At 39.9% G+C, this 13,535-nt stretch overlaps 1 protein-coding gene across 1 annotated transcript in view; it reads left to right on the top strand.

Moving 5' to 3' along the window:
* The window catches only part of LOC103760826 (cytosolic phospholipase A2 epsilon), a 33,033-nt gene that overhangs the window by 17,434 nt on the left and 2,064 nt on the right, over positions 1-13,535 (top strand). The window contains exons 7-19 of the mRNA XM_008927369.3: positions 486-528; positions 1,321-1,378; positions 1,810-1,976; positions 2,093-2,179; positions 3,149-3,186; positions 5,024-5,171; positions 6,050-6,186; positions 7,022-7,244; positions 8,469-8,583; positions 9,684-9,821; positions 10,763-10,870; positions 12,062-12,253; positions 13,017-13,183. Of these exons, the coding sequence (XP_008925617.3) occupies positions 486-528; positions 1,321-1,378; positions 1,810-1,976; positions 2,093-2,179; positions 3,149-3,186; positions 5,024-5,171; positions 6,050-6,186; positions 7,022-7,244; positions 8,469-8,583; positions 9,684-9,821; positions 10,763-10,870; positions 12,062-12,253; positions 13,017-13,183 (1,621 nt within the window). The remainder of the gene's footprint in view (positions 1-485; positions 529-1,320; positions 1,379-1,809; positions 1,977-2,092; positions 2,180-3,148; positions 3,187-5,023; positions 5,172-6,049; positions 6,187-7,021; positions 7,245-8,468; positions 8,584-9,683; positions 9,822-10,762; positions 10,871-12,061; positions 12,254-13,016; positions 13,184-13,535) is intronic.

Below are 13,535 nucleotides of genomic sequence, written 5' to 3'. Positions count from 1 at the left end.
TCTTGGAGCAGTGCAGTGCCAGGAGTTGGACTCAGTGATCCTTGTGGGTCCCTTCCAACTCAGTATATTCTATGATTCTATAATTTACATACCAGCAAATACATATAACTGGTTTCCCATCAGGAATATGCTGGTGTATTAGCATGTTACAGCTGAAATACATTTATTTTACATGTTATAATGAGAAGAATTTGACTGCCTAACTGCAGATTCCATGTTTGGTGATCATGAGATTGAACTGCAAAAAGATAGCCATGATACATATTGCTCAGCTTTGGTACAGAGATGAGTCCCCTCAGAGCAGTGGTCAGTCCAAGCAAGCATGGAAAGGAGCTTGTTACACACCTGCTGGGGTCCTGCTTGTTACATACCTACTGGGATCCCTCTGTCATTCTTCTAAGAGGGAAGAAAGGGCAACATCCTGGGCAAGGATGAGTGGAATTTGTTTGATCTAAAAAATACATGTTTTTCATTTTGTTTCTCAGTTCTGGTCCCCATGAAACCATTGCTACCAACGGAGTGCTGGTGGTACGTGTCTTTCCTAAGATATTTTCCTTAAGTGATTCCTGAACATAAAGGGGAAGGCAGGGTGGGGGTTAGAGAAACCCCTTCTTCTTCTTTCTTCCCTCTTCCTATTTAGATACTTTGAGAATGGAGTATTTAATTTACCTGTTTGTTGGTGATATTCCATTATTTCCTATTTATTGTATACTTCTACACACCACAGACTTTTCCTCTTGTGCCGGTACTTCAAAATAGGTACTGCTGTCTATCAGAGAACAATGGTAAAAATGCTGTGCAGCCACTTATTGACAACCTCTCTTGCCCTTTCCTACACTTGCAGATGAACCAAGCTCTGTGGGTAAATTCTGCACTAAATATTAACCGATCATAATTGTATTATGTTAAAGAAGAGTGAGTGTCATAAACAAAAAAGAAACCAACACAAAACATTAATAGCAATCCTTCTTCAGAAAGCCCTTCCTCTACTACTGACTCTTGATCTCTCAGCAACACATCTTTCTTCTACATTTTTTTCCCAGTTTAACCCATTGGATTTATGCTACTATCCTGAAAATGCTCCTGATTTTCTTCCTTTGTAAATTCCTCTCACTGTGTCCTTGTCACTGGAGGATGCATACATCTCCCTCCAAAGCTTTTCCGTTTCCTTAGTGGCTCATGGGAAAAAAGCCCAGAAATGTCAGGAAATCAAGAATTTCAGGTGACTAGACATGGCCAAAAGCTCAGGGATTCATAGCTCTCCATAATGAGAGTGAGATGTGATCTTTCTCACAGATTCCTGCACTCTGTCTTTCACAGTGTCGTGAACTTTGCTGCTTGGAAGTTGAAGTGGCAGAGAAGATGAAGCAAAAATCAAGTAAAGTTATTGTTTTATTATCTATTTACCAATAATTGCATGCTTAGTGATAAGGAAATGCCCCTTTCATATAATGTATTAGTGGAATAAATAGTACTTACAGCATTCAGTGAAGTTAATGCCAGGTAAACACATTAAGTTGTTATAGACTCCAGTGACTGCATCTAGATATATGTCAATTAGGCCTATTAGATCTGCATTAAAGTTGAAATACTGGTTCCATATCACAGTGAGAACGTTCAGAGTCACCTTTCTATGAAAATAACATCTGCTTTGCTCCTTTCCCTGTCCTGCCAGCATTCCCTTTAGAGGGCTTCCCAATTGGTCCAAATTCTACGGCTCTGCTACCTGCACCCCACTTTTAATCAAGCCAGCACAATTTTCTGGTAAAATCATATTAACATTTCTCACAACCTGTTTTGCTACTTTAGAGAAAGAACTTTCCCTCACTGTGAAGGGCTCCTTTGAGGGGACACAGGATATCACGCTGGGCCCCAACGGAGTGGTCAACCCATCATGTCCCACCAAGTTCCACTACATCAAGTATGCGGAGCCAACACTGGATGTCATGTTGCCAAAGAAGAGGCGCTACCACCCAGTAAGTTTGAGTGGCCTCAGTGATGGAGTGATTATGAGTGTCTCTCAAGGAAGTGGGAGTGGGAAGAGAGGGTAAACTCATTACTGGTTTTGTCCTAAAGCATGTTGTTTTTCCAGTTGTCCTGTAAGTTCAGTACAGAGACGGGCTCCCCAGTCGTGATGCTGAATTCACTGCCCATGGGAAGGAAAACGACCATTGCAGAGGTAAGCATCACTTCTAGCTGTTGGGAATAAAAGGTCATGCAAGTAGAAACCATTCCCCATAATGTTGTCCCAGGTAGCTGCTAAGAGCATTCCGATTTTTTCTTGGAATTTGAACAAACAGGAGCTTTGTTTCTCCAGATGTTTTCTCCACAGAGGCTACTCTTTACTACTCTACTACTCTCCATTATGTGCCAGTAGTGCATATGGAGACCAACAAGGATGTCAGAAAATAAGATGCTTCGTTCAGTACATCTCTCAGCTTACCCAAAAACTCACTGATTGCTCTTTTGCCTAGGGTCCAAACTGAAAGCTGCTCCTTGAGCACAAGCTAGGAAAATGTCAATAAACCTGCCCTTAGACAACCATGTACTTCAAATGACAATATATTAAAATATACTGAAAATATCAGGCAGAGCATGGATTTTAAAGAACATAATGAGAATAATTCTTGAATAGGATCATTAAAACACATTCTCGGAACAAAGCACTTTTTTGTCAGTTAATATGAAGATTGCAATAATGATTTTAAGACAGGATGAAGCCTTGGCAGAAGCAAATGCAGACTTGCAATCTCTTCACTGTGAGACTATGGCCAGGATGTCAAACATATGCTGTGTATTAAAACATAAAGAACAAGAAACACACAAAAAACGATAATTTGGGATGCTGCAAAAAGCTTACGAGTAACACATGAAATGGGACCTTCTGCATGAGTCTGGGTAACCTCCTATACTAGGATTGTTAATGGTTTCTGCATCCTGGAGGGATTTGGGATTTGTAGGTAGGGATATTACACTAAGGGTAAGTGAATGCTTTTGGAAATATATGCCGAGAGCTCAGACGTTTAGCTTTGTGATTGCCAGACTTGCTGGGGTATAAATCAAGCTCTGACCCCAAGACAGAAAGGGATAAAAGAAATTTCTGTCTTATTAAAATTAAAAAATTACAGTACATGCTCTTGTTTTCCAGGAGAAAAGATTTGACTTAAATGTGACAGCACAAACCTGGTAAGAGATCTCCTATTTTTAAAGACTTGGTTCATCAATTTTGTTATTGTTTTAGCCACATAGAAATGACAGAAACCAGCACTCTCAGTCTGAAAACTAGAATGAGGTTATAATAAAACATAAAATACGTGCACAATATATTATACATAATTAGCCTTAGGAAGATTTGGTGTTAGTCAATAAACATTGATAAGCATGTGTTTATTTTAGCATTATCCCTCTCCTTCTGACCACAAAATATTGTTTTTGGTCAATGTCAGTCTCTGAAATTCACAAAAAGAACAAAGCAATCTGAAAAACCCAAACAAGAATAGACATGAGTAAACATTTAACTTGATAAAAAATTATGAATTGTTTTTTGCTTAACTGTCAATATTCAGTAGCAACAAACCTTGTATTCTGTTATGTCCAGTTATACTATATAATGATAAGGTAAACAATACGGATTGTGATTTGACATCTATAGATGTGCTCATTAATACTCATCAGTAAACATGAAGATATTTCTTGTAACACACAGAACTGGGCAAACGGATGTTTCTCTCTGTGTGCCTGTTTAAGAAATAAAAGGGGAAAATGAGCTAATTTTGAATTCAAACAGTGTTTTCTACCATTTGTTTCAGAAAGGCAAGTGATCAATGACAACAGGAAAACCAGTGTTGTTCCAGGACAGGAAAAACACTTCCTGCTGATTTATTTTACTTTCAGAGAACTTTAAAAACAGTTTGTTTGCATCTTGATTTACAATGGAGAAAGGCTTTTGCAGCTCCACCTAACTCAATTCCCCTTGTATGTCTTCATTTACGGATAAGGTTATAATAATCTGGCTGATTTTATCCAAATCTGATGGTGAAGAAAACTCATAAATATATTTCATTACTAGTTTAATTGGAATTATGGACACAGTAGAAGTGATAATTCTGTCACTGAAAGAAAAAGAAAGCCCCTGCCATTTGACAGTGCCTGGCCAGGGCTAGCTGGCCAGCCAGGCAGTCCATGGGTAGCTCTGACCTGACCATAACCCCATATCTTGCCCGTTGATGGCTTGTAGGTGCAGGAGAGGAAGAGCACAAATGCCCAGGAAAATAAACTGCAACAGTGGGGTCTTGAGGAATGACTAACTAAATTTCAGAAGAGACACCAATGAAATCTCCTCTGAGAAATATTGTGCCTTGAGTCAAGGTTGATGTGAAATAGAACTTCCAGCACTGACCTGTGACACAGTTTGTGCAAGTGCGGACACAACAGAGTATCGAGGGTGAAGTGCTGCCCCACTAAACTCAGTGACCCGCCTACGCTCATCCGAGGGCTGGATGTCACCGAGGTTCCTTCAGCAAGCCAAGTTCCGCAGCCACTGTTCCTAGCGATGCTCACCGCTAGAGGGGGAAGTGTTCCCACTACGGTTATTTAAAAGGAGAATTTTCCTTCGCGTTGGAAACGCCAACATTTGAAAACTGGGATTTATTTTAGATTTAAAATGAGAAAATAACATGTGAAATGGGAATCAATACACTCCCTTTTGACCACTGGAATAGATTTTCTAAACTTGTCACTGTTTTAGTTTTAGAATATTTATTGTAATATTTTGTTTTATTCGTAAGTATTGTACATTGTTTCTTCATCATTTAGTAATAACGGAGTATAATGTTACTAGTTAGGCTTACTAATTGATATAAGTTTCTTAATTAAAAAAAAAAATTGAGAATAATCTCTCTTACTCCTGTCAAGTTGCATCACCCTGTTTGAAGAGAAGGGTGATGTAGTCCATCTTTAGTGAAAGTCCTAAGATTGATGTGAGTGTGTTAATACTTAATATATATGTCTGGTTTTATCTTAGCAATTGTTCATGCCACCAAGACCTGGACATGCGCTTTGGGTTTGACTTGTGTTCAGAAGAGAGGGCTTTCCTGGGGAAAAGAAAGAGATATGTAGCAAGTGCCCTCAAAACTGTGTTTCACCTGCCACAGGAACTGCAGGATCAAGAGGTATGTTTGTGTTGAGGGGGTAGAACTTGAATCCCTAGTGCCTTCATGTACGCTTCTAAATGAGTGATCAGCAAAATGGGCCGCATGCATCTGTTATGCAGGTACCAGATTGTCCGTATGTCTTAAGTACATTTTACTTGTGCTGCTGAGGTTTGTTATTGCAAGAATCACTACTTGCAGTAATTTCATCCTTCATTACCGTCAATTTGGAATTTGTCATATTTGAGGTGTGTTCGTTCCTGCCATGCTATGCTATTACTGGCTTGGTTCAGAAAGGCTGAATATATTACACAGCAAAGATTTCTTCCCTTGTTCAAATTTCACTAGTTTGTAGGAGTTTAGGGCAAACATCTCTGAGCGCTTCTTATATCTTCTTATATCTTGCAGTTTTGAAATTTCTTAAAATAAATATAATTTATTTGAGAGTAACTTCATGATACTGAAGAATAACGACATAGAAGAGGGTAACTTAACAACAGTGGCTGTGAACAGAGTGTATTTCTTCATGGGATTGGAATGGAGATTTTCATACAGTAGTAGTCAATGTGTGAAATAAGAAAAAAAGTGGTGAAGGAGTGGGAGATGTAGAGAAAATACATTTTTCCTTCTACAGAAGGGTTTCTTCTTATTAATCTGTGCCCCTGTTTGCCCTAGAGATGGGCAAGAACCCAGATTTGGGTTAATATCCGAACCCATGTTTATCCAAAGGGAAGCAGCAGTAGCAGTCATTGCTTGGTTTTGGAGTCCATCCTTTGAAAATGCATCTGGGCTCTGTGATCAGGACCTGGGTGGAGTGTGGTGACCAGGCCTCAGTGCAGTTTGGGATGCAGTGTTGAATGCTGTTAGTGTGAATGTCCCATCCTCCCTCTGCCCAACAGGTCCCCGTTGTGGCTATCATCACGACAGGTGGAGGACTGAAGTCAATGACAGGATTGTATGGCAGCCTCATGGGACTCAAGAAATTAAATCTCTTGGACTGTGTAACATATATCAGTGGGCTGTCCGGCACCACATGGTAAGCCAGCTCAAGCAGGAGGCTTGACCAGGCCGTTTGAGGGTGGCACTGCTGCAGAGAGTAGCTTTAAAAGTGGACAAGATCAGATTTTCTTCAAACGTCATAGAAACAAGCTGTTTCTCAGTAACAGGCCATTAAATATTACCTTGATTTCATGAACTCTTGTTTTTATAGAGTTCTTTACTGCACTTATCAACTCCATGTTTGCAGCAGTTAAATGTGCATATGACAACTACACTTGTAAAAGTGTTTTCTAATTAAGTAGTTACCGTGGGTGTAACTGTGGATGGCCATAGCATCATGCCTCTTCATTTCTCCACTGATGTCCCAGCTGTTATGGTTCCCATTAACTTCTGAGACTTGTCCTGACTTCTAGCTAGTCATGTGGAAAAAACAGCAGGATAGTGCACACTTATCAGTGCAACCTGCCAGTTTGTGAAAGGACTAGATTCTCCTGGGCAGTGTTATTCCCTGCTCATAGGACCTACAGCTGCCTAATATGTGATTATCTCATACAAAGGAGGCTGGTAAAATAGAGGACAGTGTTTATAAAGGATAGCCATATCATAAGGTATCATAAGATTAACACTAAGTGAATCAAAGCCAAGAGAGAGCAGCTGGTGGCTTCTGCCAGTTCTACTTAAAAAACAGGTCAAGAATATAAAAAACCACACCTTATTCTTCAGGACCATCTTTAAAAACAGTCACAGAAACTCTAGAATGTTCATTCTGCTAGATGGAGCAGCAAAAACAGAGTATGTACAAGCAGGAGCAAATCCCTGAATGTAAACCTCTGTTCCTTTTGACTTTTGCTGTCTGTATTATCTTTCTCCAGGACCATGGCCAACTTATACAGAGATGCCTACTGGTCACAGAAGGACCTGGACTCGCATATTGGTGAAGCCCAGAAACAAGCAACTAAATGCAAGATGGGCTGTTTCTCTATGGATCGCATGAAGTACTACAACAAGCAGCTTTGTCAGCGGAAAGAAGAGGGATACAGGACATCATTTATAGATCTTTGGGGTCTCATGATTGAGTACTTACTAAATGATGGGGTATGATGTATATTCATTTCAATCATGTGTTTTTCCCTTAGTGAATAGAGAGGAAACTAGTCCATCATTTCAGAGAATGTACCTCAATATAGTATCATTCTCCACATTAAACAAATACCAGATTTTTTGATTTCCTTTATTAGTTTACCTAGGGATAAATGCATCCTATATGTTAATAAATTAGGTTCTGGATGCAACCATTTGAACTCTGGCTGATATTTAATTAGAAGTGAAGGCAATTTCAGGAAGTCTGTCTAAGATGCAAATTACTCGTGCAGAAAGAGTTCAAAATGCAAGTCTGAAACAACTGGAGTTCTTGGTGAACTGCATACACTGGCAGGTAACTTGATCTGCAAGTACACTGGAGGCAAGTACATATTTTGCTTTTACTGAGAAGCACTATTCATATGGTTTAAGTGATACTAATTTTTAGAAGTAATTACAAATTTGCTTTTCTGTAACTGGAAGTGGTTTCTACCATTACGGTAACAACAGTCCACTCTCTCTCCTTCCTATCTGGATCACAATTCAAAGATATGTGCTTTGGCAGTTGGAAATTGAAAAAAGGTGAGTGGTTGAGGATTGGGCAGTAGTGTCCTCCAGTGGAGGCAGAAATGCTGCAGTCATTCAACCATTCATTTGTGTTTGTTTATTTATTTTTATATAAGCACATATATAGCATTATATATATGTAAACAGAAAAATACATACAGAGAGGAACACTTGGTATCAAACAAAAGTATAAACTAGATAGATGCCTCCCTTTTACTCTCAGCTAGATGAGATCCCCCTCACAATCTAGCCAAGCATTTTTCCCTTTGAACAGTGCTTACTATAGGTGTGTAACCATTAACCTCTCGCTAATCTTCCAAAACTAGCTACTCTTAAATTTTTCAGTAGTTCATGACATATGTTTTCTATAAACCTCTTCAATGAGAATATGCTTTTTCAGAAAAGAAGCTGAGTGGGATGCAAATAATGCCAAATTCCAGTCCCCTTGCAAGGTTGGATTGAGATTGCTGTTGTGTAGTAAGAAAGGAAACTGAAATATCAACATATTCAAGGGCTTCTTTCAGATTCAGGAGAACAAGGATGGCTTACTACACTCCTCAGCCTAAGGAGCAGCTTACCTCTCCTCCTACTTGTCAGGGAAATACTTTCTAGGATGTACAGACGTATGCAGAAATAGTTTTCTCTCTCCTCTTTTTTACCTTTCAAAACTAGAAAGACCCTCACAAACTCTCAGAGCAGCAAGAAGCACTCTGTGATGGCCAGAACCCACTGCCCATCTATGTGGCAGTCAGTGTCCGGGACAGTTACAGCACCAATGATTTCAAAGGTAAGGATGGTGGTTCAGACTATGTGAGGCTAAAACAGGCATCTCCGTTCCTGTGATTTCCTCTTCTCTGCTTGGTAGCACTTGGAGAAAACAATTGTGGTGTGTTCTTCTGCTTTTTGGAGAAAATAACCTTCACTTCCATGCCTTACAGTTTTAATACAAGGGGTTTGGGGAGCAACATTCACTGTCTAGACATACACTGTAGAAATTCTGCCAGAAATGCCATTTTTGAAATATTATTGGACCTACCTAGAATGAGGACTATTGGAATTATCTGAGAATTGTTTTTTCTTAATTCCCAGTTATAGTTTCAATATGAATAATGACCACATAGTTATGATAAAGTTTGGGAAGGTTTCCAACCTACTCCCTACTAAATCTGTTTCTTCTCTCCTTGTTTTGGTTATTTTTTTTTCCATGAGGGGAAATAGATGAGGAGAAGAAGCAGAACAAAAATTAAGATCAAATTTTGTTATGGTTGAGGTGAAAAATTGAACCACTTCTGAATGAAAAGGAAATTATGGTCTACGCCATTTCTGTCCCAGTTTTCATTCACACTGCAGTTATATCGGACAACTGCGCTTCATTTGGAGGATATCCAATAAAGTCAAGGACTAGTTTCCTCTTCCTTGGTACAGCACATAAAGAGTAGAATTGGTCTCTTATAAAAATACAGTTTCTGAAGAGCTGAGTACCTGTCTTTGTACCTAAACAAATTATTTAAAGGAAGTTAAATTGACTGTATCGGTAACAGTGGAAGTACTGTCAGCTAGATGTGGTGTATGGAAAGGCAGAGCAAAACCTTGTACATGCTGGAAAACCCACAGAATGTGTAAGATCTGGAGACTTGCCTTGCTTCCAGTGTGCACTTTTTGCCTTAGGCAACACCATCATTAACAGTAAACTGCTCCTGCCTCCCCATTGCCACTGTGTCTGAGCTCAGCTGCCTGTCCTGGAGAGGGTCATTTATAAATGAGGCTTTGAAAATTCAACATAGTAAACACACAGTAAATGCATAGTAATCAACTTATACCCTAGCTGCCCCTCTCTCCACACCCATGTGGGAGCCCTCTAAGTGTCCCATTGTGGCTGCATTACAGAGTGGGTGGAGTTCACCCCCTACGAGGTGGGACTTCTGAAGTACGGCGCATTCGTTCGCACAGAGAATTTTGGAAGTGAGTTCTTCATGGGACGATTGTTAAAAAAGCTCCCTGAATCCCGCATCTGCTACCTTCAAGGTAATGTATTGCATTGTCCTGTCACAGAAGCACTTTGGAGGGATGCAACGCTGTTAACCAGAGGGTAGATATTTCTGTTCTAACATACTGAGGACTGCTATGATATTGCCTGCTAGGAAATGGGAACAGTAGTCTGTCCAAAAAAGTACAGTAAAAAACCTGAAGTCTTATTTCAGTTTCTTGTCACTGTCTTGGTAGATGAGATATCTGTGTCTTTGAGATGGAATAGATGAGGCTCCTTAATTCTTTCCTTGTAAGGAATATTTCCCACTTCTTTGGTTATTCTTCTGATTCCTCTCTGAATGCACTCCAACTTAAGACCAATTGTGGTAGTCAGATTTAAATTTAAAATGACAGATGAAATGATGGCACTGTGTTTTGTCAATAAAGCCACCAGTGCCCCAGTGGGGAAGCAGAGAGGGGCAATCCTGGGTGGAGAAAAGAGTGCACAGTGGAGCTAGAGTCCACTGCATCTGTGAGCCTTTACAAACTGCGGTGTGAGATCTTGTCATGTAAACCAAACATCTGAAGACCCAGTTCATTCCACTTTGAAAAAATTCAGGGTGTGTGGAAGGTGATCAAAATATGCGAAGAAAAAAAAAAACTGGAGTAAGAAAGATAGGAATGGAAAGGATATGTTTGTGATGTTTGTGTCATATAAACTTTTATTTTGTCTCTTGAGTGAGTCATGTCTTTTCTCCTTTACTCGTCTCACGTTCTTTTCTCTCTTTACCATGTAGCAGAGCCATGCAGTAGGTTAGACTCAAAGCTAATGGTAGCATGACCTGGAATAATGCCAAAGAAAGAGGAATTTAACAGTGTGAAACTTCAGACATATTTGTATTAAGCCTATTCAAAAATGAAGCCAGGAGGTCAAAATAGAAGGAAAAATGCATTTTCTTGTTAGAATGTGTCCTTGTGTTCACTAATTCCTTTTACAGGTATGTGGAGCAGTATATTTTCTGTGAACCTGTTACAAATATGGGGACTTTCCCACAATTCAGAGGACTTCTGGAAGAGATGGACACAAGACAGAATAGAAGAAGTTGGTGAGAAATTATTAAGCCTTTCATTTATGGACGTTTAGGCATTTACTCTTCTGGATAACTTTTGGCATTTACTCTTCTGGATAACTTTTGGCATCATCGTTTCAACTATGTTGAACCTAGTATCATAGGATCTTCCTAAGAGATAGCAACTTCTCCTCATGCTTTATAGACTAATAGGGGGTAATGAGAGAAAGGCTCCTGTAATCAAAAGACTTACTAAAGCTCTACTGATTCCTTAAAAAGAAGTTTTAGAGGGGTCAGACATTTCTCAAGAAGTGTTTTGGCATTGCCCACTCTCAGCTATACAGAACCAAGAACCAGTGGCAGAAAATATGGTTATTTTTACTGCCTGTGCAGAAAATAAACCTGAATATCAATTGGTAAATAATATTTCCTGGGTTTTTATTTTATTATTCAGTAGAGTAATTAGTGCATTGGATTCATCCCGGCACAAAGATAAATAAGGCCCAGAGGGTATTTTCCGAAGCAATATAGAAACCATGATTTTATTGCTAAATCATTTAATATGTTAGTAACTATAATTACAGACATCCTGAAAAATACAGAAATACATCTGTGCAATCATAGAAACCACCAAGTCTCTCCTGCTGCATTGTCAGCCTCTTGGTCCAGCAAAGCAGGTTGTGATTTCAAAAAACCACACCTCTTGCTGAAGTACGACAGGTACCCACCCTAAAAATTAGACATAGTTTCTGAATATGAATGCATGCCCCAGGTTTTCCTGCTCTCACTCTGCTGATTAAGCACATGCTCATGCTGCCCGGAGTGAATATCAGGTAGCAGCTGTCACTGTTGCAATAGACCCCGTGGTTACTGTTGTTGCCCATCTGACTGAGGAGTAGCATATGCGTCAGCCCCATTTTCTCCATGCTTACCTTTGATTCTGATACCTTCCTGTGAGGACATGTAACTTTCCTTCTGACAGAACATTCTCTGAATTTCTTAGTTCCCAAGGTGTCTCTTTTCCAGGACAAAAGACTGTTTCTGATGAACTGTCTTTAGGCCAAAGCTTAAGACCATCAGCAGAGCTTTGTTCAGCAGCCACTCCTTTCCTTTGGAATAGGTTGTGTGTATGTAGTGAATCATCCCAGAACAGACCTTGTACACCAGGGCAGCCAGAAATGAACATTATTTAACAAGCACTTCACCAGCTTTTCTGCCCTCCTCTAGATGAAGACCCCGTGTTGCCCACCAGGCCCCATGAGCTGAGGACTCGCATGTACACTCCTCCTGGCCCCTTGTCCAGTGCCCTACGGGGAGCGTTGACAGATCGTTTCTCCGTCGCCCAGCACCACAATTTCCTGAAGGGCTACCAGCTGCATAACAACTACATGGAGAATGAGCACTTTTGTCAATGGAAAGGTGATGGGGACTGGCATAATTTTCGGGTAATTTCAGGGTGGACAATTTAGGAAAGAAGCCTGTCAGGCTTGGCAGTGGAAAAGAACCTCCTGAGAGAATGCTTATTTTCTGAACAGAAATAAGATACTAAGGCTTCAGTGTTGCCACTCTTTTTAAACGTATGTGTTTATTTGCTTGGCTGAGTCCTTTGCAGTCCAGACTGATAGGGTAGGCTTGCGGCTGGCAGAATCAAATTTAAAGTGGCAGAGAGCAGAGTGAACATGGGAGAAAGCTTAATTTGGCAAGACTATGCCTCTAACTTCAAATGCAACTGGAATATCCAAGAAAATGTCACCTACGAGAGAAAGCGAGAAAGGAATGGGACTTCGTAGTCCAAAGAAGAGGGGACTGAGGGGGAGGCACAAATCCAAATGTACAAAGGATTGAGAATATTGTGTTCTCCAAATCAGTGATAGATAAGAGATGAAACAATGATTGAAATTAAGCAAGGCAGATTTAGGTTAATCATTAGATGTAGCTTACTTGCACTAACGAGTATGACATGCTCGTGGAATATATTGCCTGGAAACTCAACACAGAAGATTTTTTAGAACAGGAGTTTAGGCATTTTGCAGTCCTACTTGCACTTGTTTGACAGTCCAGTAGTATGGCAATTAAATTGAACCAGGCCTCTGGGATGGTCAGTTCCACTTCACACTTTTTTTTTTTTCCAGTCAAAATACCTGCAGATCAATTCTTATTCTGAGAAATATTTTCCTTTTAGACACTGTGCTAGACTCACGTCCCAACCAGCTGGTGCAAAACCCTGATCAACTGGGCATGATAGATGCTGGATTTTTCATCAATACCAGCAGTGCACCCCTTTTAAGGCCACAGAGGGAAGTAGATGTCATCATATATCTAAGTTATACAACTGGATCACATACATCGGTGAGGACATTCTTGTTACCATGTGTTGTGTTTCCTTTACTTGTAAATGTCCAGCCTGTAACATTTAGAACTGCTGGTTATTTCAACTCTTCAGTTTTTGATGTCTGCATTCCCCTGTTTTTCACCGTAGGGATTAATGTTGTTCTTATTTCTTCCTGTCACTCCTGGAATCCTTCTTTCTGGTTTATGAATACATCAAATTATTCAAGAGAACATGACTCAAGCAGGTTTCCAGACCCTGCACAGGAATATTCATAAAGATGAGGAAGTGATTTCTTCTGACTTAAATTAGAATATAAAAAGGGTTAAATGGATATCAGAAACAGATAATTTCTGAGCTGACAAAGAAGAT

This window comes from Manacus vitellinus, unplaced genomic scaffold (genome assembly GCF_001715985.3).
Source record: "Manacus vitellinus isolate BGI_N305 unplaced genomic scaffold, ASM171598v3 scaffold_6_pilon, whole genome shotgun sequence".
NCBI classification, from domain to species: domain Eukaryota; kingdom Metazoa; phylum Chordata; class Aves; order Passeriformes; family Pipridae; genus Manacus; species Manacus vitellinus.
This window is presented reverse-complemented; position numbering and strand designations above follow the sequence as displayed.